Source organism: Theropithecus gelada, chromosome 6, assembly GCF_003255815.1.
Source record: "Theropithecus gelada isolate Dixy chromosome 6, Tgel_1.0, whole genome shotgun sequence".
In the NCBI taxonomy this organism is placed as follows: Eukaryota; Metazoa; Chordata; class Mammalia; order Primates; family Cercopithecidae; genus Theropithecus; species Theropithecus gelada.
Genome location: NC_037673.1, coordinates 90,240,223 through 90,266,038, shown reverse-complemented (window position 1 = coordinate 90,266,038; position 25,816 = coordinate 90,240,223). Strand labels below are relative to the sequence as shown.

Here is a 25,816-nt window from a genome sequence, read left to right as displayed (position 1 = left end):
TTTTACTGTCATGATATTCCTCCCACACAACAATCTCAGTTATCTAATCAATGGTGGCATTAAAAGACTGAAGAGTGGGGCAGATCAATGAAATCATTCTCTGACTCATGATATGACTGTGACACAAATTGAGACAGAGTCTGCCTTGCTAAAATACTTTAGGAAATACTGCAATGTTTAGTTAGCTCCTTCTCGTGACAAAGCATTTGTTTCTTCATTTCCCTTTCAGAATAGTACTGAATATTGTCTCCCATTAGGTCTGTTCCAATGAGACCCAGAGCACTTATCTCTACAAATAAAGCTCCTAAGAGCAGCACTCTTTGCCATAAGTGCTGTTGATTGAACAGTTTGGAATGGTCCACCACAGAAACATCTGATCGACTTGAGCTCCTATAAATCAAGCACATTTATTATTTTGTCAGCCAGTGTTCTCCATTCCAAAGAAGTCTGTGGTGGAATATATGGAATACTGAATAAGTCAAGTATTCCTAACAGGATCTAAAGAGGCTGGCCAAAGCCAAGCTGACAGAGGAGAGGACGTCATATGCAAAGCACTCTGAATGTACAGTTAGACTCTCTCTACTTCAGTAAGAGTTTTATCATTCACTGAAAGCAGCATAGACCACAAGTTTCCTGTGTTTGCCTCTCAGTACCAAAAAAGACCACATATTCAGTGCTCTTAGCAGAAGCAACACTGAGTCATACAGCCTGTAAACACATCTAAAAATGGATGATCACTCTTTTCTTCTTCGTGCTTATTTCAACAGCAATTTTCTCAATTTTTTTCAGAAGGTCATCAGCTTGAAAAAAATCTGAGGAGGACCATGAAAAGAACCAGACCTTTAGTTTTCCAACACGATCACTAGGATAAATCAGTAGAATCAACAGCCAATCAGATGTTGGTAGAAAGCTTATCCCCTGTGACCCCTCTCAAAGCTGTTCACCAACTGTTTAGCCTTGTTAGATAATCACTTGCTGTACATAGTGCAACCCAACATGTTAATAACCATCGTCATCAGGCTTTGGATTTGCACCAACAAGATCTCCACATTTTCTTCACTCATCCCAAGTCCCCCCACCACTGTCCCCTCCCTCTCAGTAGATGACCAGGCCTTCTACTTTGCAAATTTCCCTCAAATTCCAGCCCTGAAGCCCTATGAATTTGTACCCAATTTAGGGTTGTCAGATTTAGCAAATAAAAACACAGATGCCAAGTTCAATGGAAATTTCAGATAACAACAGGACATACTTACACGTATATGTTTTTATAACATTCTTGATTTATCTGAAATTGCAGTTTAAGTGGATGTTCTATATTTATCTGGCAACTCTATCTCAATTGTACCTTTTATTCTTACCTCCAGACCTGTAGGGAGGTGACAGTTCTGAAATAAAGGTATTCCCCAACATCTTCAAGTATAGAAGACCCGTCAGGAGCAGGCCCCACCTAAACCATAGTTTCAGCTTCATCCTCCTCAGTATTCCAACAGGATTGTTTATGTGTGTGGTGGTGGTGGTGGTGTTTTGCTTTTGTTTGTTTTGGAGTATGCAATGTTTATTGAGCAAAAGGTGGGAGTAGTGGCCTAAGGGTGAGAAAACAGAAATGAACAAGACCATGGCCATCCTCTTTTGTTGTCACTTTCTTCTGGACAATTGCTTGCCACTTGGGAGAGCAGGAAACCAAGCCACTTGCAAAGGCTAGCGCAGCACAGCTGGATGGGAAGGTAGTTCCAGCTGACTCGCAGGCCTGTGTTCCCTGCTTTACCTCCTATTCACCCAGTCCACAGGCTCAGGGAAGGCAATCCTTTTGTCTTCATGACACAACTAGAAAAGAGAAAAAAAGAGTGATGCTTCTCCCTTTGGACATATGAGGAAACTCAAGCCCAGAATAAGGCAGTAACGTCTGCAAAGCCCGTACTCACAGAACGTGGGTGGGAATGGTGCAGCATGGGACAGACGTGGTGGCTGGAGAAGGGCAGTGTAGGCAGGGTCTGGAACTTAGCAGAGGCCTGGAAGTCACGTGAGCACTGAGGACAGATGTGCAGCATGGTGGAAGAGCTTGAAACCCTTGCCCGAGGTGCCGCACGTGAAGAGTTTGAGGTCTGAGTGTGATGCATGGTGGCTCTGCAGCCGCAGAGGGCTGGCAAAGACACAGGTGCACTGTGGGTGGCTGTAGCCCCTGCAAGACTGTACTTTTATGGGGTGCATCATCCTGGGATGGTCTTCGGGGCTCCTCCACTGGCACAGCAGGCTTGTAGGCAACACGGTTGGCGTTGATGAGGAGGTGGCTGTCCAGCCATGAAGGCTATGACCCACCCGAGACAGGGGTTGGAAGAGGGGCCTTTCACCTTGGGAAAAGAAGACCTTCCAAGGTAGTGGGTCTGGAAATGAGGAGGGCCAGGATGGGATAGCCCCAGCAGTTGCAGGAGTATCTGGAGCAGAGTATACTTGTAGTTTCCCAAATATTCTATACACTCTTTCTATGCCTTCTACTGTTTTCTTAAAAATATACTTACAAATGTAAATGTATATTTCTTATCACACATGTTTTGTTTTTTATAAAAATTGAGTCACATTTAACCCATTTTAGCTCACCTGCTTTTTATATTCTGCAACATATCTGGAAATATCCCTCATATTCCTGGAAAACAGTCTACTATAAGTTTTAATTTCTATACAATTTTCACTATATGAGTGTGTGTGTGTATTTTAGAGACAGGGTCTCTCTCTGCTGCCCAGGCTGGAGTGCAGTGGTGCCATCATAGCTCACTGCAGCCTCGAACTCCTAGACTCAATCAGTTTTCTCACCTCAGCCTCCTGCCTAGCTGGGACTACGGGTGCAAGCCACTGCACCAGTCTTCTTAATTAGACAGTTTTTAGATATATTTCCTTCAATTTTTTTTTTTTTTTTTTTTTGAGTCAGAGTCTCACTCTGTCACCCAGGTGGGAGTGCAGTGGTGTGATCTCGACTCACTGCAAGCCCCACCTGCTGGGTTCAAGCGATTCTCCTGCCTCAGCCTTCCTAGTAGCTGGGATTACAGGCACCTGCCACCACGCCCGGCTAATTTTTTTTTTTTTTTTTTTTTTTTGGTAGTAGAGACAGGATTTCGCCATGTTGGTCAGGCTGGTGTGGAACTCCTGACCTCAAGTGATCCGCCTACTTGGGCCTCCCAAAGTGCTGGGATCACAGGCGTCACCCACCGTGCCTGGCCCACTTCAAATATTTTGCCTTCTCAGTACTGTGAAGAAAATCCTAAAGAAACCTTTGGGTCCCTTTCTGGTAATATGCTTTGGAAAGTCCTTGAAGAATTTCTGGGTGAGAGTATATACATTTTGAAGGTTTTTGGTAGTTAATATTAATTTGCAACCCATTAAGCCTTTAACATTTTATACAGCTGTGCCTGGGTAGCCGCTAATTATCATTATTCTTTCTTTTGGAGAGCCATCCCTGACACTCACCCCCTACTACCAGTCTGACCCTACCAACTCATACGCTAAGAGGTTAAATGAGCCCATACCTCTGAGTTCCCACGTCTGTCATAAATTTGTTTCATATAGTTGCTGCCTAGGCATCCATTTTAAGGCCTGACATGAGTTATTTGAAACCTAGCAGTACCCGTCCCCTTTGGCTAGTTAAAGCTTACCTTCTCTGTGTGGTTGTTTATGCTGTAGCCCACTTGCTTCTCATCCCATTGACCCAACACACCCCACAGCTGCTGACCATGATGAAACCTAATGGTTAGCGCTGGAGCCAAGCCAGCATTTCCCCTCGTGCTGTCTTTAAACCAGCCACGGGATAACACCCATGGACCTTAATAAAGGCATAGTCTGACGGCTCCTCTTTTTCTCTTGCGTGTCCCACCCACTGGCTGAGCTCCCTGCCGCCTCCAGCCTTCCCTCAGTCTCCCATTGGCATCCCTAACCTCTCTGGGACCAGTAAGTACTAAATTTCTTGTTTTATGCACTTTGGGTTCACCTCCTCAATGTGTTTCGTCTGACTGACACACCTGAGTCTTACTTTCCTCTCATCAGAGCACTCTAGAAAATGGCTCTCTTGGCTCATGGTCACTCTCAAGAGACAGACTTCATGACCAAATTAGAAAGTAATCATAACAATAAAAATGACAGCACTCTCATATTGTCATAACTGGCTCACTGTGGGTCCTCCTCAGATTGTTCTAATTGAATCTTCCATTTGTGTGTCTAATCTCAACACAGCAAAATGGCTCGGACCATTTTGCTCTGAGTTACTAAAAAAAGTTAGAAAATATTTTAGTCTGATCTTTCCTTCGAAATCAAATATTATCTAATTTTTATGCATAATTACTTTCAATAAATATTATTGAACATTTATAGGCACTAATAGTACTGTGGTTCAAAGATGATGAAGATACATGGCTTGCCCAGGACAGTTTGTGGTTTAGTGAGAGAAACAACTGAATAGAATATATGAATATAATAGGTGCAGTGATAGAGGTCTGTATACAGCATGCAGAATGTTCAGTCAAAAGACATGTAGATACTCCTGCATATATGTATGTGAGTGATGCATATATAATGAAACAGGGCATTAAATAGCTACCTGTGGCTACCTGTTCTTCACGCCTCAGTCTGTTGTTTTCACTTAGTAACTCCATGTTTGGTTTTAATACTTCTTGAGTTTATTGGCTATCCTTTTTACTCAACTCTCAAACTGTAGTCAAACCGAAAATTGAAAAGATAAAATGGTAGAATGATGGAAGATGAGTATTACCAGTACGTGACCTGTCAGTTCAAATACAGAAAGATGTAAAGGAAACACTTCTATTTTTAAAAGTCAATTTACTAAAGATTCTCCTCACTGGAATGCACACTTCTTGCTTTAGCTCTAGTAGGACTCAGAAGAGAGACTTCCAATATAAAGTTAGTGGTAGTTGCCCTAGAGGTTGTTCCCAGTTACTCTCATATTTTAGCCTCCACCATCTTCCTGAGTTCTCCTCACCTTGTTCAGTTCTCCAGAGATGCATATAAGAATATAATGAGGCAAAGAGGTACTCTTAGTTCTTATAGAGGATTTCTTCCCCAACTCCTTTTCTACCAAATGAATTGTTTTTGGCAACTCTGAAGGATATCTGAAATTCTTGCTCCCATAAATGGTTGATTTTCACTTATTTGAGCCACAGTTGAACCCTGGAGCCCCAGAGAGTCACTGAAAAACCAGCTTCCTAAACCCCTCAAATCCTCCCATGGATCCAAAGAGTTCACCATCTTGATGGTTCTCCAAAGTGTCCACCCATATATCTGCCAAAGGGTCTTAGCATTTCTGTTCTTCCAAATATCTGCCCTCAGGACTGTCATTTCTTCAATTGAGATGTAAGACTGGGGAGGAAAATAAGGATACCCCCAATTCTGGTTTGAGGGTGGATGTGTTATCCTACCGATTTCCAGTGATTATTTCCTGATTGTTCTTTCTAAATGACTTTGCACTCTCCTCTTGGCAGAGAGCCAAACTATTCTAAACCTGGGGAGGGAGAGAGGAAAAGGGGCCAACAGAAGTACCTTCTGCCTGACTCATGACCTTAGAACTAGTTTGCATTTCTAGTCTTGATCATTGTTCTCTGTGTGGTGGTGGTGGGGGAAGGGTGGTGCTGGCAGAGAGTTTCATATATTTGTGGAGAACTATTGTCCTTGGTTTAGAAAGGTGACAAGAAATTCTAAGACCCCAATTAACAAACTAAAAGTGGAAACCAAATTATATGTCTTTATCTGCTTGTGGAAAGTGTTTATAAATCAGAACTATTAGGAAGTCCAATAACGCTGAGAGTTTTGTGTTCATTTTTTAAAGCATTGTATGAGACACCTTTGTCAAGAGCATACAACTTTCAGGCCTTTCTACCCTTATGTACCTAGAACTGAAACAGTATGTTTCAGTGATCAAACTAAAATACACCTTCAAGGACATTTTTTTGTCATGTATTACTTACTGAATTTACTTCATTATACAAAAAAAGAAAACTAGTATACACTATCAGTTCTTTAGAAACTAACTGAATGTTCTGATAGCATTGCTTAAACAGGAGACAGTCAGTTTACCTAAATAAAGTTTTCAAATGGTTATACTCCCATAGGCAACAGCAAAAACACCTTTAAGATAAGTGTTACCGCTATATCTTTCCAGTGGCTTGAGGTTAAAAGCCCAAACTTTGAAATTCGGAAGATCTGGGATTTAATTCCAAACCTTCTACTTATTAGCTATACAAGTTTATTCATTCTGCTATGCCTCAATTTCCTCACCAATAAAATGGGAACAATAGGTACCTTATTAGAGTCTTCTAAGAATTTAAGAGACAACACATGTTAAGCATAGAGTAAGTGCTCAATAGATGACACCTGGGAACCTTGCCATGTGTAAAACAGCAAGCAAGTGGGAGCTTAGACATTATATGTCACTATTTCTCTTGAAGAGTTCCCTTGTAAGTCCTGTTGAAGAGAATGGTTTTTCATGGCCATCAGTCATTTTTCTTGGTTTTAAGCCTGTAGACAGATAATAGCATTGCCACAGTAAGATTTCCTGTATCCATAGTCCCCTTGCAATGTATACAGAAGTCCCACAAAAAATAAAAACTATATTTTTATCAATAAAAGCATATGAAGAAACTTGAGCAAAGCAGTCTTCAACAATGTAAAGCACCTTAGTAACTGAATTTTACAGAAATACCATAAGCATATGCCATTTTACAGGTCATATCCATAGATATTTGAAAGACACATTTTTCTTGATTATTGTAATACAAATCTCCACTGTGCACAGTGCATGAAGACAAAGGCAGGCAGTACCATGAGCGAAGAACAGGGCGTTTCACTGAAATTATCATTGAGTCCAAAAGCAAAATCCTCCTTTCTAACAGCCTCGCTCAGGATGTCTGGTAAGAGAGGAGGGGAAAGGTAAACCTACACCAGCATACCAGGCCTGGAGATGGAGACTAATTTTAATAAATCAGAATGGAACATGAAAATGTCAACTTAATCAAGCATTTAAATTTTATTAATCAAGCCTAATTTTTATGAGTGCAAATAATCACTGAAGCTGGACAAATTTGTTCTCGATTGCATCAGAAACATAATTTTAATATTTAATGGACTGATGAATTTAAATGGAGAATTATCTTTATGAAACATGCTCTTCATAATTTGCCATTAAATGAGAAATAAAAAAAACAACATAAATCTTACATAAAGGTTATTTAACTAAATGTTGGTACTATAAATATTATAAATGCATTATATACTAATTTAGCAATCACACAGTACACTACATAAAGCAGGAATGATAAGTAGACCAGGCAGGCTTTTCCTGGGATGTAGAGCTCTGTGTTATATTGTGGGGAGCTCATGATATAACGGTTTGGAGGTTTTGTGTGAAGTTTCATGAACATTCTTTTCATTCAGGCTTTTATGCTACAATTCACCATTCACCACAGACATTCTTTTCAGTCCAAATGTAGGTCTAAACCCACTAGGACTTTCTTTTGTGAGGTGATTATTCTTTATATAAAAAAGATAAAAAATATTATTTATAGAAAGGGATATAAGAAAAGAACTGAAGTTTTCTGACTATGATTTTTTTGACATACAAAACATGCTCCATTTTTAAATTTTCTGACATAATGTCCTCAGGCCTCAAAATACTCTAGATGGAAAAGAGAAAAAGAAAAATCAAATTAGTGTCAGAATATTCTCTGCAAATGTACACCCATTCCACTCACCCTCTTTACGACCCACAACACATTGCTTAAAATAGGGAGTTGCTATAAATTTTTTTTAAGTGAATCAAACCTAACAGATCAGTATGGTCCAAAAGTTTCCTGATAATAATCTCCAAGATAAATTCTTTGTTGTTTTCTAAGTATATTCTTTAAAGATCCCTAATGTTCCCAAAGTGTAGTATTTTCCATGCTATTCCATATATGGAATCGTATATGGAAATATATTCCAATATTTCCATAGTATTTTGCATATTTGTGCTAAACTGTGCATTTACCTGAAAACTAACTTGCCTATTGCAGCTCCCAAAATTATTGATGGGGTTGGAACAAAGGATATTTAGAAGATTGCAGGACATGCTACTCTTTAAAATGTCACAGCAGCTCCCTTTTCTTGCTTTACAGAAAATTTTTTAAATGTGGACCTTTTATTAGACACTTAAAAATTCTAAGATTGTTTTCAACGTTTGAAACATTTAAAATTGTGCCTTTTTGTTACAAAGTTGAGGTTCTGGAATGGAAATTTGGCTCTAAATATAGAGGCATAAGTACATAATTTTCTTTATTTTTACTCTGTTTATTAATGTATGAAAATATTTCGTAAACATTAAATTTTATAAAGTAGATTCATGGTGAGTAGAGTTAGCTTTTAATCTTACTTGCAAAGCACATTAAACAATTCAATTTTTTGGCCTTTGGTATATACTTTTTTCCCTTGACAAATAATACAGTTTCATTAAAGCATTATTATTTAAAAAGCACATTCCAGGTTAATAGTTGACCTATTTTTTCCTACTCAATTGAATTAATATGCAATATCCTAAAGACACCAAGATTAGAATTTTCTTGCAAGCAAAAAAAATCCAATACATTGTAAAGCCTTTAGATGGAGACAGAGTTCAAATAAACTCTAGAATTCTGTTCAGTGCTTTGTGTAAGAATAGAATGAACACTTAAGAATACTGAAAAGGAAATATGAAAAGAAATTTAAGAGGCTTATACTGATTGTAGAATTTATGTTATTGTTTCACCTTTCTTAATGGAAGAGTTTTTCTGCATATTAAGCTGACACTTAAAAATAAAAGGTAACATACTTTTGGTCAGTAAAGTAAATTTACTGTCTTTGCACCTTATAGCAAACCAGATTATACAACAAATACTGCTGTTGATGATGCAGAAGGCATGCTGTACATAATCAGTGGCATGCATCAAAAGTCATCTGATAGCCACATTAAAGCCACATTCCTTATTAAGAATCAGACTAAATTACAACATAGCACTTCCCAGAATGAGCCAAGGAAATGCATTTTGCAAGAAGAATAATTGTTTTTGAGTGTCTCTGTAAAAATCAGGAAGTCTTTTAGCAGTAAGTACTAATGCTTTTCTTTTTTTCTTCTTTTTTTTTTTTTAGTCTGCCTTCTTTTGTATTGCAATATATTCAGCCTCCCAGGCAAGCCTATCACACTAATTATTATTACATCTAGTGGTTCAGTTATCTTGATGACTACTGTAGCTGAAATCCTCCAAGGTCAAATCCTTAATAGCATGAATCAAACTAAGCAGCCATCATATATGCAGTTGCTTTTGAGATGTACTGGATGAAACAGTACATCCCAGACTTGATTGAGTCGTATTATTCTTATAAACATGGAGTGAATTATGTATACAGTTTAATTATACCATTTTGCAAAAGTTTGTTTCTTCTCAAAAATCTTGTGAGAAGGTGTCCTGTTGTAAAAATGTCTGCACTAGCACACCTATAAAGATCTTACCATAAAAGTCTTCAACCTGACCTTTGGTACTTTCAAGTGATTTGAAATCATTTGAGTGATTATATGCATCTTCTCCATCAATAGACATTCCACCATTTCATATCATACTTACATGTGTAATAAATCCATTGGCACACAAATGCATGTTCTGCATGGTTTATGCACACACACAATGATATAAATGAACTCCAGACCATGCTGAAGAATACTACTCTCCCCAAATTCTTCCATATCTCTAGGGTAGAAATAGGCATTTAGTTTGTAATGTATCCAAATATAAGCATCTGTACAAGTTTGGATCGTCTATGAATATGAAACTAAATATGAAACTTCTTTCTTTTGTGTCAGTTTTCTTTAATATTTTAACATGGTTGCACATCTGGACAGCAGCGATTTCTTCTTTAAATGTGTAAATGTGTTGCATTTTTATAGACCATATTTGAGTAAAGCAATTTGAGTTGTGCAACTATTCATTTTGAACATAGTAAAACATCCATTTAATTCCAAGGAAAAGAAGCAAACACACAAAAGAAACTGGTTTGTATCAGCACTGGCTTTTGAAAGGTTTGGTTGCAGAGTACTCAGTCCTTCCAAGGTTAACATAACCAAGATTTTTTTGGTTCCTTTTTGTTCGAAGGGATTTAAATAAGTGGAATAATTTACTCGTGGAAAAATTATAATATGAAGTGTTTAAAAAATAATTCATGGGCCTTTTAACCCCCTCTTGTCATATTAGTTTTAAACATTCACCTTAAATTGGTGTTAAAAAGCAATAATTAGTAGTCACTGTCCCATAATGATTTTAATAATGAAGTTTACCTGAACCCACTTTCCCTCATCCTTTCCTCATTGGTCTTTTTGTTACTGCATCCTTCTGGTCACCTCCCTTATACATTTTTGTTCTAGTACAATAATACCAAACATGTCACGTTTTTATTCAGATTATCAACATCACTATTAACATTTCCAGTCAAATAATATTTTCCTTGCAAATCATGAAGTGTTTTGTGTTGGATTACAATTAAAAGTCTTGTAATAGTACAAGAGCTCCTCTAAAACCACAAAATATATGGTCTATAGATACCACTTTGTTTAACTTTGGAAATGTATTTTTTAAATGTATAGCCACATATTACATTTTATGTTAACGGCAAATGTTCAGCAAATATTGAATATGAAGAAAGAAATATGCTTTTAAAATAATGTTATCTATTTATTCTCTGGCTGCAATGTATCTGGCATGCTGCATTTGGGGTTGTCTGTGTGTTTTTTTAAATGTCATCTTTATTAGTATTACATTCAAGGAATAGTACCAAGAATCAGTTTCTTTCAAGACCTTCCTCGAGTGTGTGGCATATAAGTCTGTGACGAGCGACATTACAGAAGGTCATGTCACTTTTAACTGCTTGCATTACATCTTTCTGATTTCCCTAGTGCCCTTCCTTTGTTTGATTAATACTACTTGCTTTCAAGCAAGGTATCAGAAAGCATAATTTGGAAAGAGAATTCTAGAGCCGATCTGAGATTCCCCTTAAGAAAAAAGAGAAAAAACTGAACTTTGTAAATGTATCTTTTCTACTACATGATTTTTCGTCACTCTTCATTTTTTCCCCTTCAAGGAAATCCTGCGTATAGTATATGTTGTTAGTTAAATTATTGCTGACAAGTGTTTGGGCAACTGGACTTTGTATACTTGAAAACAAAACGATGTAGTGCTTATTTGGTTTTATTTGAAGAGGAAAGAGCTAGAATTTGATACCAGGACTCCTTTCTTTTGTTTTCCTCAGTTAAGTGTTCAACTCCAGCACTCTCATCCTAAATAGCAGGTGTTATTTGATTTCTCTGGGAAGGGTTGCAATTTTGTGCAGTCATTAAATGCACTTCAGTGATATATACAGTTTGTTTTTAAAAGCTCAGTTTGCAGTTTCGATGTTCATTGCATTTGGCTAGAGCTCTTGTCTTAAAGCACAGCTCAGCTTCTGAGACACTCTTGTCCTCAAAGTCATCCGTTTCACTGGACCATTAAAGCCTGAAAATTAGTTGTGAAAGCATCATCATTTTAATTTGGAATCTTTATCCACACTTCTACCTGTACCCCTCTATGTGTTTCTTACAGTCAGTGAAAACATGAATCAGAATTTTGTGTGTCATTAAGAGCACAGAATATTTTGTCCAGCAAAAAATATTTAATTTCCAAAAATTAATGTTTAAAATATTAACTTGATGCTATTTTATTTTTATTAATAGCTAACATTTTTGAGTACTTCCTTTGATACAGGAACTGTATTAAGCACTTTTATGCATTATCTCATTGGATCCTTAACACTGTGAGATAGGTGCTATTATCATCTCCATTTTCTAAGGCACCTTCAGCTTCACCTGAGCAAAATGTAACGGTGGGATATGTTCTGAAGCAGCTTAAAGGCATCAATAGGAAACCATCTGTATTATAAATCCTCACTTGTAGATGTTTATGATGTAACTTTAAAAATGCACTGGAGGAGGGGAAGGGCCCTCACTAGAGCGCTAAAACACAGCAAAAAGGCCTCTCACTAACACAACACTTCTCTGCCAAATGTAAAAGCAAATGGTTGTATTGGGTGGTTCTGGCTGCACATTTGTGGAGCAATTGTGCGTAGCCAATTACCCACTTGTGCAGGGTAAGAACAGTTTGGGTTTTGCAAATGAAGAGCCTGATTCTGTAGACCTCTTTGAGTCATACTTGAACAGAAGATCCACAGCTGATTTGTAAAATGTGTAAATTAAGCTACTGGCTTGTTTATGGCTTAATCTTATCTTGAATTTTTGAAAATTAATTTGAAGATAGTGGAGATTCTCCAACCTTAATGGTTAAATATTCATGGGTTCTAAGGCAAATGTTTGAAAGCATTTTGAACATTTGCTTTTATAAATCTGCATCACTGATTAGGTATAAGTCCTTCCAGGTGAACTAAGTCAGTTCTGTGAGATACATGATAGGCACTTTACCCAAAGTGTGTTAAATGATACGAAGAATAGATGATACATTCACTATTCACTCAATCAACAAATATTTTGTGAACACCTATTATGTACCTGACAATCTGCTAGGCACAGCCCACCACCATTCTGCCTTCATAGCACCTGAAATGTGATAGTAAGTACTGCAGAGAAGAGGCATATTATACATTCTTAATTATAAGTAGCTATAATAATGAGTTTATTCACAGCAGCAGTAAAAGTATAGTGTTCATCTCATTTTCCTTGATGTATTTGATATGAATCTGCATGGGTAATTTCAGCAAAAAAAAAAAAAAAAAATTGCTTCATTTAAATCTAAAAGATAATTTTATCAGAGGTACGAAATAATCATCATTTCAGAAAATCTTACAAGGGTTAGGTGAATTCTTCTGAAGCAACACAATGTACCAATGTAGCTTCTTTTCCATCTTAAACCCCTCACAAATAGCCCAATTTGAATAGCCTGGCATATATCACTTCAACTATATACTGTCACTATTGTGTGTGTATTTGTGATGCGAATACTTTAAATGTAAGGAAATGAAAGGTTAACATGAAAGCTTATCTGATCAACCCTGTTTAAGTTTCACTGGATTATAAGCCATTTGAGGGCTGGTAGGAGTAAAGAGGAAGTTTTGTGGGTTATCTGTGTATTCCCACATTACCTAGCACTATGTGCCTTGGACAAAGGGGTTTATGATGAATGCTATGGAGTAGCTGGATATAGTTAGAGAGACTGTCAAGAGTCCATCTTTCTTGTTGATGCTTCATTGCTTTATATGTCTCCGAAGTAAGTGTAAGCTCTCATCAGATATGCAAAACTGCATATTGCACTACTGTGATTCGTTTGAAATGCTGAAGGTCCAAATGAAAGACCTCAAAATTCTACCAATTAACAGAAGATTGAAAGCACGACATTAAATTAGGAACAGTCTCACAGGTTGTCAGATGCTTTCATTATATATTCGTTCATGAGACCTGGAGGTTTGTGTTTGTGTTATGCTTTTAAATCAGTTAATGCTTTTAGAATATTTGAGAAAAATTATTGGGAATAAGAGTTCTGATATGTTATCTCAGTTTATGGAACTCTTTTCATAATACAGTCTTGGTTATTAAAGTGTTCACCCATAGAATATTCCTGTTGGTATTAAAAAACACACACACACACAGGAAAGGAGGGCTAGGTGTCTCTGTCCTCTAAAGTTATGAGCTTTGGGAGAAAAGTTTTAAAGTATTTGTTAACCATGCTTCTGTTGAGTCTATTCAGAGATACAGGATCAGGAAAAAAAAAAGGAATTTAAAAACCATATCAAATATAAACACAATAAGTTGGGTCTTACTTGAATAACGACACTTCTCCCAAGGTTTTTTAAACTGTAGGTTTCTGTGGCATGCATATGTGTATGTTTGTGAAGTGCGGAAAACCATTTTAAAAAGCCTGAAATGGAGTGAAGTCTCATTCTGAATGGTTATATGTTGATCAAGGCAAAGGGAAGTTATTTGGGAAATCCAAAATGACTATTCCGTTCTGCTGAGGTAGGCTAAATAGCTATTTAAAAATACATATATGCATATCCAACTACGTGGGTTATACACACACTATACACATGTAATTATATATTTTAATTTTCATTTTATAATATGCATTCTCATAATCTTGTGTAAAATCACAGAGAATTAAAATGAGAGTTTTGGGTAATCCACAAAATCAAAAAGTAAGAGAGGCAAGACTTGACATTTATACATAAGAATTAAAATTTGAGCCATAAAAATATATTGTTAGTTTTATGCCATAGACCACCAGCATGAATCAATTAACAGACATGGTTTTTTAATTGTAGAATTTGGTGAAAAGTAAATTAGAAATAGCAGAGCTGTTTCATGCCTAGTTATCTAGTTCTAAATTTCAAGTACCTGATTAATACAGACAGCAGAATCGGTAGAAGGGAAATTTCCTGATTTAAAGCATCCTGCAAATTAATGTTGGTTTACCTTATGCATATTTCAAATTCTTGAGGTTGTCACAAAACATTTCACATGAATCCAGTTCCCCTAACTGGGATTCGGTTCCCTGGTTTTAATCAATGAAAGGCAGAGCGTTTTCCTAATCACTATCTCTAGGTTGAATATCCCTTCTCAGTGTGCCCGTTTCAAATGTTAATAAAGTTTTCATTTCCAAAAGGTTCAAAATGACAGAACAAAATTCTCTCCTTTAAGAGCACAGAAAATGACTTCTGTTTCTGTCTGCAGGTAGTGGAGGACATGCTAGAGGACGAGGAAGAAGAAGATGACAAAGATGACAAGGTAATTATCTTTCCCAGCACTTGGGTACCTGGGGATGGGGAAATGTAGACATGACACTGTTTTCACAGACAGTTAAAAAAGGAGTTGAAGTGTTTGAGTCCAGAAAATTGGACAGTGCTGTTTATCATCCTAACAATGCCACTGCATGTTGCAAAGAGGGAGAGAAGGCTATAAATCCTCTTCGCTTTTGTCCAGAGCTGGGTCAAATATTTTTCTGCCAGGAACAAAAAAAAAATAATTCAGCTTGTCTGGAACTTGATAGCTCTCATGAAGATAACAGCAGTGACGACTGTTGTTGAAGGGCAAAAATTTGTCCTATCTTGAGTATTACAAATCGAGCCATGCTTTGGGGGAACAGGGGAGTGAAAACATAGCCTGCATGAGTTGAACATGGATATTGTCATCTGTAATTTTTGAACAATTGCTCAGCAAAAGGACATGAATGTTCAGAGTGCTCCAGAGGACATTTAAATAACCCCAGTGCTCATTGCCCTTGCTGAGGTTTGGAATGGCCACGTGGTTTCTCCATCAGGAAAGCCCATTCAGAGAGGCTTATATTCAATCGCTGGTTGATTTGGGGATGGTGACCACAGTAAATAACAGCCAGTTTCTGGGACTGCTTGGATTGGTTGTCCCCTAGGGAGAGGGGACAACAAGAGGTAGGAATTAGAATGATCTTGCACCACTGCAGCAGTGGCTGGGGTTGGAACTACCATTTTCTATGGCAAGGAGGATAGTGATGCTGCTACATCATCATCTCTGGGCATTTCCAGACCTAAAATCTAAAAAGTCCTAGGTTGAGATCGAGAGGCAGAGGACAAAAAATCGTTCGTGATTTCCACATTGTTTGGCATGTAAAACCAGATTTTTGACCTTCACCAGAATCTGATTTATGTTGTGGTAAAGCAGTGAATTTTTTTTTTTTTTTTTGAAGAAAGGAGGAAAACAGTATATTTTAATTTATGCCCTTGACCTTTGATTCCAGTAAAGATGTACAGTTATATCCCAATGTAAGAATTTGTGTGCCACTGAAGGCCATGTCTCCAAAAATAAAATAATTTGTGTGTTGGAAGCATGCATGAGAAATGTCAAAAAATTCAGTGATTCGTTAACTCTCCACATGATTTTTTTCCTAATATTCAATGCTTGAAGGAAAACAGACACACACACACACACACACACACACACACACACACACACACTTTCTCCCTTCTAACACTATTTCAAACATTTTTAAATCGACAGAGTTTTTATGTGAAATTTTTCTTCTGTACATCATTTAGTCATTAGCAACATCATCAAACATAAACTAACAAAATCTCCTTCCTGCAAAAACACATATGTGCTTGTTTTTAATGTTAAATAACATGAGCATACACTTCTGGCAGTAAATGATATGATTTATTGCTAAGGTCAGTTGTAGAGCTGTAGAGTGCTTGTATTTTAACTCAACATGCCAGCTCTGAATCATCATTTCTCTGCTGATAAACACTGAGCTGCCATCCATTTATGGCCATTTTCTCTTGCTTGTTGCTGCTTTATTATTAAAGCCACCATAAAGATCCATCCCAGCAGCAGGCGTTTCCCCAGAAATGTTAATAAATGGAAACCCTTAGTGAAGTCTAGTACTTAATGTCCCTGCTTGAAGTCAACCTATGTTTTTAGTCAGTTTGTTGATGTTCTGTACTTCTAATCTCTCCCCTTTTTATGGGCATTTTTAATGGAGAAGATGTTAAGTATGGGAAGTAGACACACCTGGTTAACCAGCTCACCAAAACATAGATGTCAAGTGGAACATGCCCGGGGGAAACAACACCAAATCTCTGGAGTAACATCTATTGTAATCTAGTATTTGGTAGTCTGAAATTGACACCCTGCTTCTAACACATTTTCAGATCTAGTTACCAAAGTTGATTGAAAGTGAGTGCTTAAATTACAGTGTGAATTCAACTGTATTCTTCTGTACAGGATGCCGACAAGCAGTGTGTTTTCCATGTGAAAGGATTGTGAGCTGATTTTCATAAATCCAACCCTTTTATCCGAGCGATAAAGGAGGTTTTTCTTTTTTACTCATAATGCAATTGATAGCATAAAAATCATATCTGAATAAAATCTCAAATGTAATAATTTACAATAGACTTTTAAGTGCTTGAATAATAGAGGGAAGAATCTTGTGGACGTCTTGAAATATCGTTTTTCCTATAAGAAATGGAAATATGAAAGGATCCTGCAAGGTTCCATCTTCCATCTCGACTGGGTCTCACAGCGGTAAATGTTAAGTCTTGGCTATCAGTGCGTCTGAGTGGAAGAAGGGTAATTTCCTACTTTGAAAAATTCGTTGGTTCCTTTATTTAAAGTTTGTGTATAGAGTCATGGGTAATGGAATTTCATGAGAAAACAAATGTGTTCTTTGCCATACGAGCAGGTACTGACCTCTAGCTCTCATTATTTCTGTTTTCTCATATGGTATAATAGTAGGGTCAGGTCAGTGGGTCCTCTTATAGGATAAAAGTAAAAAAGATTAATAAATGTGCCAAAGCCTCACTTTAATTGAACCTGAAGCATATGTTGGAAGTATGTAAAATATGTCCCAGATGTTTCACCAGGGCCAGTGTCTTGGCTTTCCCTGATTACCACAAGGCAGCTATTAGTCCTATAACCTTTGGACTTGGGGGTAAATGGGGTATTACATGGCACAGAATGAGAGCACCTGTTTTCCATTCCACCAAGACCCCTGGCAGGCTGTCCCTAAGCCTATCCACATGTTTTCACTTAGCAGATTGTTGGGCGATTATGAAAAGTGTCTTTCTTTAGAGCCAGCATTGATATTAGTCATTCACAATGAAAGGGCAAGTCATTGGCTACTTGACAAGGTCCGTGTGGGCATAAACTGAAATCTTTTATTTCATTTGAGCTGAGGGTGTTTTCCCTTTGCATAATTATATACATGACAAAGACACAGGTATATGAAGCTGAAGCAGACAAAATTGTAATTAACATAATAGCTTTGTAATAGCTTTTCTTTCGTACTGACTGTAGCACCAGGGAAGACTTTGGTTAAAGTTGGTAAAAGCTAAATCATGATTTACCTGGATTCCCAGATTTTGAAGTTCTTCCAGATTACAGCTTTAAAATATATATATAATGTTGTTTCTTATTAAAAGAGCTAATCATTATTCAGGTGAGGGTTTGTGATCCACAGACTTACCCTTCATTCTCAAACCCATTGCTCACATTTGCTTAAATCTAAAATTAGGTGGCTTCTCTTTTAATCCAATTCCATGGTTTTCACAAAGGCAGAGAATACGGGTTTTACATGGTGAGTCTTCGTAATGAATCATTGACTTGTTAATATTTTCACTTATCTGCATTATGTAGTAGCACTCTGTTAAGCCGTGCTGGAGATGACATTTTTCCTCAATTAAATGTTAGACATCATACTGCGTTCTCAATCCCCTTTGTTGTACAGCATTCTCTGAACCATCAACCACAAAGTCACAGTTTGATCTGATTTTTTGACCTGACACCAAATCCTGCCTTTGTGGTTAATAGAATATCTTAGCAAATAAGGCTTAGCTAAATTACCTAGGTGGAGCTATCAACAAGCCATATAATAGTGTTTTTCACCATGTTATAGATAATAATACAGTGGTCAGTCTGTATAATCTAGACATCTAATTAATGAAGATCAGCTTTCCTTTTGTAGTTTAAAAAGTTTAGGCATGCTTCCCATGGTGTATCCTACCCTTGTAATAAGATCCAGCTGCGATATCAGGAAGCAGAAGATAAAATGCAGTTTTCCTCAGAAAAAGCATGGATTCAAATGCATGGCATTCTAGTAATGTTTATTGATAAAAGATATTAAAATATTCAGCCATTTATGCTTACATTGCTTCTTTTTCTTCAGCCATTATGTCAAGGTTACTGTGTTTCAAGAGAACTAAATGTAACAAATAAAACATACCTGAGTTAGTTCAAAATAAACAGATTCTTTTCTTTAATTCTTGAACTCTGTGTTTTCTGGTTCGATTCTCCAGCCCTAAAACATGTATATAACATACCCAAGATTTGGGCATCTCTGGCATCTCAAATGAACTATGAGGGGTTAGGGGAATGATATGTGATGTGATATGAGAGAAGATTTTAATCCAACAAAATGGCATTTTCTAGTTATATTCAATGAAATAACGGCACAGTGGGGAAAAAGATTAAGGCTTTGGAGAAAGGCAAGAAGAAAGGAGGCACAAGGAAAACACTTCCTTTTAAAATTTTCAAGCCACATTTAACTGGAATAGCATTGTTTTCATTTATTTGTTTGCTATTGCTGCATAACAAATTGCCACCCATGTAAGAGGCTCAAAACAACACTCACTTTTTAGCTCTCGGTTCAGTAGATCAGAAGTCCAGCACAGCTCAGTTGGGTTCTCTGCTCAGGGTGTCATGTTCAAGGTATCAGTCAGACTGAGTTCTCACCTGAAGGCTTTGGAGAAGAATTCATGTCCAAACTCATTCAGGGTATTGATAGAATTCAGTTTTTTATAATTGGAGGACTGAGGTCCTTGTTTTTTTGGTGGCTATCTGATACTAGTTGCCATTTTCCATGGCTTCCTCCATCTTTAAATCTATCAATGGAGAATCTGTTGGGTTGAGTCTCTCCATACTTCAAATCTCTTCAGGAAGAGACAAGTTCCTTTTAAGGCCTCACCTGATTAGGCCAGGCCCATCAAAGATAATCTGTTTTTCTTAAAGGCAATTGTGCCATAGAACGTAACCTGGTCACGGGACCACATATTTCATCTGATATGATTTGGCTGTGTCCCTACACAAATAATGTCTTGAATTGTAGCTCCCATATTTCTCATGTGTCATGGGAGGGACCTGGTGGAAGGTAATTGAGTCATGGGGTGGATCTTTCCTGTGCTGTTCTCATGATAGTGAATAAGTCTCATGAGATCTGATAGTTTATAAGGGGGTGTTCCCCTGCACACACTTGCTCTTGCCTGCCACCATGTAAGATGTGACTTTACTCCTTCTTGCCTTACGCCATGATTATGAGTCCTCCCCAGCCATGTGGAATTGTGAGTCAATTAAACCTCTTTCCTTTATAAATTACCCAGTCTTGGATATGTCTTTATTAGCAGCATGAGAACAGACTAATACACCATCATATTACAAAACCCACTCCCACATTCAAGGGGAGGGAGACTATCATGATATATCTACTGGAAGGTATGAATCTTGGCAGCTATCTTAGAATTCTGCCTATCAAAACCACATAGACCCACCCATGCTCTAGAGCAAGAACAATCCTTGTGTTCCTTGGATGTATTTATTGCAAGACTGGAACCTACCTATGCTACAGTAAACAAATTAGGAAAACTAGCCTCCCAAATCATATTCTTTCAAAGATTATAGGAACATTTCATACCAGGGGTATAAACTGAGGTATATTTTACAGTTACAGTATAATATATCCCATTTGCTTATCTATTCTGATCTGGGGTGAGGGATGGTTGGACAGGCAAGGGAGAAGAGCAAATAATAAGATTAAAAATCAGGGAAGGATACATTTCTCCTTTGGGAACCTATTGGTGCTTAAACACCCATTGAGCTGATAGTCCACTCACCTTGAGTCTGCAGAAACACTATCTACGTCATCTAGAATCATAGCAACAGTACAACTGGAGGGTACCCAAGAAATAATCTAGTTCAACCGCCCCCTTAATTTAAAATGAGGAGACTGTGGTTCAGCCAAACTTAAGTGAATTGCTAAAAGATATAGACAAGTGGAAGAGCCAGACCTAACACTCAACTTTTATGAGCCCAAATTTGGCATCCTTACCCTACCTTATGACTAGGTTCTCTGGGAGAAGGGGGATTGTCAAAGTACAGATGCAAGTTAACTCAGACATGATCTTTAAGTCTTTAGGGTAATTCAGTAAGGGAATATACCTTTCACCCCAGCTAGAGACTGTTTATTTCTAGGATCTCTAGGTTTCTGCTTCTCTTCACTATTTTCCTACACATCCAATCCTTTCCTACAGTTTCAACTAAGGGAGTGCGTAGTAGGCAGAATAACATCAAAAATGCCCATGACTTAATCCCTGGAACCTGTAGAGATGTCATGTTACATGACAAAGAGGAATTAAGGCAGCAGATAGGATGAAGGGTGCTAATCATCCTACTTTAAAATAGGGAGATTGTCCTGGTTTGTCTGATTGGGCCTAATGTAATCGCAAGTGGAGAGGCCATCAGAGCAGATGGCAGCTGGCAGCTGCATGTGAAGCCATGGCCAAGATCAAGCCTCAGGACCTTCATGGCAAGAAGGAAGAGCTTCTGAGACAGCTGGACCACCTAAAGGTAGAGCTCTCCCAGCTGCACATTGACAGTGTGACAGGTGGTACAGGGTCCTCAATCCACCCCCGTTGTTCTCACTGTCATTAACCAGGCTCAGAGAACCACAGGATGTTCTATAAGGGCAAGAAGTACAAGCTGTTAGATCTGCAGCCCAAGAAAGCATGTACCTGAACCCCGCAGGCTCATCAAGTATGAGAAGGACCTAAAGACCAAAAAATAACCAAGAATGAACAGCTGGTAACCACTGGGAAAAAGTACAGGGTGCACAGTATCAGTGAAACACAAACTAACTGGTAGGGGGTGGGAACTGCTGTTGCTGGCTTTGAAGATGGAGGAAGGGGGAAGCCAAGAAAATGTCTCTAGAAGCTAGAAATGGCAAGGAAAAGGATTCTCCCCTAGAGCCTTGAACAAGAAATGCAGCCCTGTCCACATCTTGACTTTTAGCCCAGTGAGACTCATTTCAGACTTCTGACCTATCATTTGTGATTTCTAAGCACCTAGGTTTACAGTAACACGTTACAGCAGCAATAGGAAACTAATACAGGTAACTGCCACCTGCATTTCCTATACTTCTCCAAACAATACTGTATTTCAGAGCACTAGATCTGAGTTCCTCCTTTGTCCTTATTAACTTCATCCCACTGGTCTATGTAAATACAGCTACACATTTTTTCATATAATATGAAAACTGAAAACAGTATCTAACAAAGCAAATACTTTTATCCAAATTTCTTAATTTTGATTTTAGAAGTTTGTTCAATAATGAGAGTGGGTTATTGCCCATTTGTAATGCAGTTGTATACTTTCTGGTTTAGAAGTCTATATTAATTGGTGAATAGAGAAGCAATTTATGGTTTACTTCATTTTTCAGATGAAGAATTTTACTGCTTCTCAACATTTATTTCATTCCTTAAAATGTTTTGCCCCTGAAAGGACAGTGAATTTAAGTCTTATTTAAATCACAGACTCTGAGAATCTGAAGATTTATACTTTCTCCCCAGGAGAGGACACAAAACACACACACACACACACACACACACACATATACACAAACAAACTTTTTCATGTGCTTTTTTTTTTTTTTTTTGCCATGGAAATTGAATTATTTTACAGAGACTATAAAGTATCTTTATAAAGTCATCTTTGTTGCCCTCACCACTGTTCTCTTGAACTTAATGCCTGTTTCCTCAAACACCTGAGATAAATACAAATTTTACAAGGAAAAAATAATGTTTCATTCAATTCCAAAGCAAGCTTCTACAAGAAGGGTGGTGTTTGACTTGATTGTGATATTATGGAGTAGTTTTGATGCAGCAATGGGCTTGTTATCTTTGATATCCATTTGACTATGACTTTTCAGTTTTATGGCAATAAGTGCTAGAAACAGACTTGGCAAAAGAAAACAGTAACAAAATGGGAGCTGCAGTGGCTTTATTAGATGAGGATTATGCACAGTGAGGAATCCTGGAGTTCTCCAAAATCCTTGTCGAATTCATATTGTGTTGCGATAATCTTTTGAAAACTCTGCATCATTAATGCTTCATCACATTTTAAAAAAATAATTATGTACTCATGCCTCTATGTTAAAGTCATTGGAAACAGAATTAGCTTTCAAAGAGTTATCTAGTGATTCCAGCTGGTGGTGGGTTTCTACCTGTCAAGCTTTGTTACACCTTGTTCCACTTTGCAGAAGCACTTCTCCAGTCTTAGAATGTTTAGGTAGATATCTGTCTCTGACATTCCCTCCAGAGTGGCAGTTGGGCTAAAATAATTTAAATGAAAAGATTTACATAGATAATTTGGTAAGAATGTCCATCAAGGAAAGCAAACTATGAATGGACTCTTTCCTGTTGGGTTATTCTGATAGTTGGATTTTCTTTTCCTCAAAAAAGAACTTTCATTTGAAAGTCAATCAAATGTTTCAAGACAAGTCCTCTGGAAAGCTAGTTAACTTCTGTATTGCAGCAGTGAATTTCCTCTTCTATTCCCCTTTCTTGACAAAAACTCTCGAAATAGCAGTGTGTCAGCCCTGGCTCTCGGGAGGTTGACAACATTCGTAGAAATAGACACGATTTTTTCAGGATCGCTGGCAGAGTCGTTGACACGGCTGACACCACTGCATGTTGAGATGAGAAGCATGTTTCTTCACCAAAGCAGCAGAACCAGATGTGTTGCCAAGCATCACAGATGCTCCATCTGAACCCAGGGTGCCAAGATTTTTATTCCGCCTGAAACTTTGTTTGGCAAAGAAATTCTTCACCATTTTAAAGACATTGACTCTGCAGATTCTAAAAGAAATTCACGAAGTAGGAATTCTTTGATTTTAAGAACTTGCCAACAGGAGTTGGCTACACAAATAGAGGTACCTACTTTCATTAAGTTATATACAAAAAGGTAAATATTAAAGAAATGTCAGAAAATCTGTAGAGTTGACATCATTTGATGTCAGTGAGGGCACAACTTCAAGAAATGTGTGGCTTCACTGAACTATATCCAGTGGCATCTGAGTTATCTTTCTTGGTGATACAGTTCATTTATTTTAAAAGTTTCAATACAAGTCTTTTTTTTTCTTGGGGCAAATCCAAAATCAAGTAAGTCCCAGAGTTTAAAAATCAACCTGTTTTTATATAAAGAAAAAGATCCACGAAATCTAATAAATTTTCAGAATAGGCAGTCTGAGGTATTCCTTCAATTTTATTGGTTCTATGCTTCTATTGGTTAGAATCTTGCCACACAAGAGTTCTATAATTTTTGTGTTCTGTCATATTCCACAATTAATATAAAGCTAATAGGTATGAAAACCTCATGGGGCTACTGTTTTTTTTTCAATTTTTTATTGATATATAATAATTATACCTATTTATGGATTATAAGTGATATTTTAATGTATGATCAAATCAGGGTATTTGAGATATATATCATCTTAAAAATTATCACTTCTTTGAGTGTTGAATATTTCCAATCTTCTAGTTATTTTGAAATATAAATTCTTAACTATAGTCACCCTACTGTGCTATTGAACACTAGGACTTAGTCCTTCTAACTGTATGTTTGTTTCCATTAACCAATCTCTCTTCACCCCACCCTCTTCCCAGCCTCTAGTTACTATTATTCTACTCTTTACTTCCATGAGATCAAAATTTTTAGCTCCCACAGATGAGCGAGAATATGTGATATTTTTCTTTCTGTGTCTGGCTTATTTCATTTAACATAAGGACCTCAAGTCCCACCCACATTGCTTTTTATGGCCAAATAGCATTCCATTGGGTATATGTACCACATTTGCTTTATTCATTAAAATGTTGATGGATACTTGGATTGATCCTATTATCCTGTCTATTGTGAATAGTTCTCCAATGTATATGGGGATTCAGAAATCCCTTTAATATACTGATTTCCTTTCCTTTGGGTAAACATTCAGTAATGGGATTGCTGGGTCATATGCTAGTTCTATTTTAAGTTTTTTGAGAAATCTCCACATTGATTTCCATAATGGCTCTACTAATTCACATTCCCACCAATTATGCATAAGAGTTCCCTTTTTTCTGCATCTTTGACTACATCCATTATTTTTTGTCTTTTTGATAATGACCATGTTAACTGGGTGGAATGATATTTCATTGCAGTTTTGTTTGCATTTCTCCAGTAATTAGTGATATTGAGCAATTTTTTTCATATGTCTGTCGGCTATTTGTATGTCTTCTTTTGAGAAATGTCTATTCATATCCTTAGCCCACTTTTTAATTATTTGGGTTTTTTTTTAGTTATTTATTTGTATATTCTGATTATGAGTCTCTTGTTGGATAAATAGTTGCAAAAGACAGCTGTTTCTTCATTCTTATTGTTTCCTTTGCCGTGCAGAAGCTGTTTAGTTTAATACAGTCCTGTTTGTCAATTTTTGTTTCTGCTGCCTGTGCTTTTGAAGTATTAGCCATAGAACTTTGCCTAGACCAATATCCTGATGTATTTCTCCTATGTTTTCTTCTAGTAGTTTTATAGTTTTACATCTTAACATTTAAGTCTTTAATCCATTTTGAGTTGATTTTTGTATATGGTGAGATATAGGAGTCTAATTTTATTCTTCTGCATATGGATATCCAGTTTTCCCACCCCCATTTATTGAAGTGTGTCCTTTCCCCAATTTATGCTCTTCATACCTTTGTTGAAAATCAGTAGGCTGTACAAATGTGGATATATTTCTGGGCTCTCTATTCGGCTTGTTAGTTGATGTGTCTGTTTTAATACCAATACTGTATTGCTTTTGTTATTAAAGCTTTATAGCGTATTTTGAAGTCAAGGATTGTGATGTCTTCAGCTGTGTTCTTTTTGCACTGGATTGCTTTGGCTATTAGGGTCTTTTATAGTTCCATACAAATTTTAGGATTGTTTTTTCTATTTCTCAGAAGAATGTTATTGGTATTTTGATAGAGATTGCATTGAATCTGTAGACTGCTTTGTGTAGTATAGTCATTTTAACAATATTCTTCCAATCCATGGGCATGGGATCCCTTTCCATTTGTGTCCTCTTCAATTTCTTTCATTTATATTTTTTAGTTTTCCTTGTAGAGGTCCTTTACATCCTTGGTTAAATTTATTCCTAGGTATTTTTTTTTTTTTTTTCTTGGTAGTGTTCTTTAAATT

General features: G+C 37.2%; 1 protein-coding gene across 5 annotated transcripts in view; it reads left to right on the top strand.

Annotated features, from left to right (window-relative positions):
* MCTP1 (multiple C2 and transmembrane domain containing 1) overlaps positions 1-25,816 on the top strand; it is a 594,727-nt gene that overhangs the window by 505,876 nt on the left and 63,035 nt on the right. For all 5 annotated transcript variants that reach the window (XM_025387620.1, XM_025387618.1, XM_025387616.1 and 2 more), the window contains one exon: positions 14,765-14,818. In XM_025387620.1, coding sequence (XP_025243405.1) covers positions 14,765-14,818 — 54 coding nt within the window. The remainder of the gene's footprint in view (positions 1-14,764; positions 14,819-25,816) is intronic.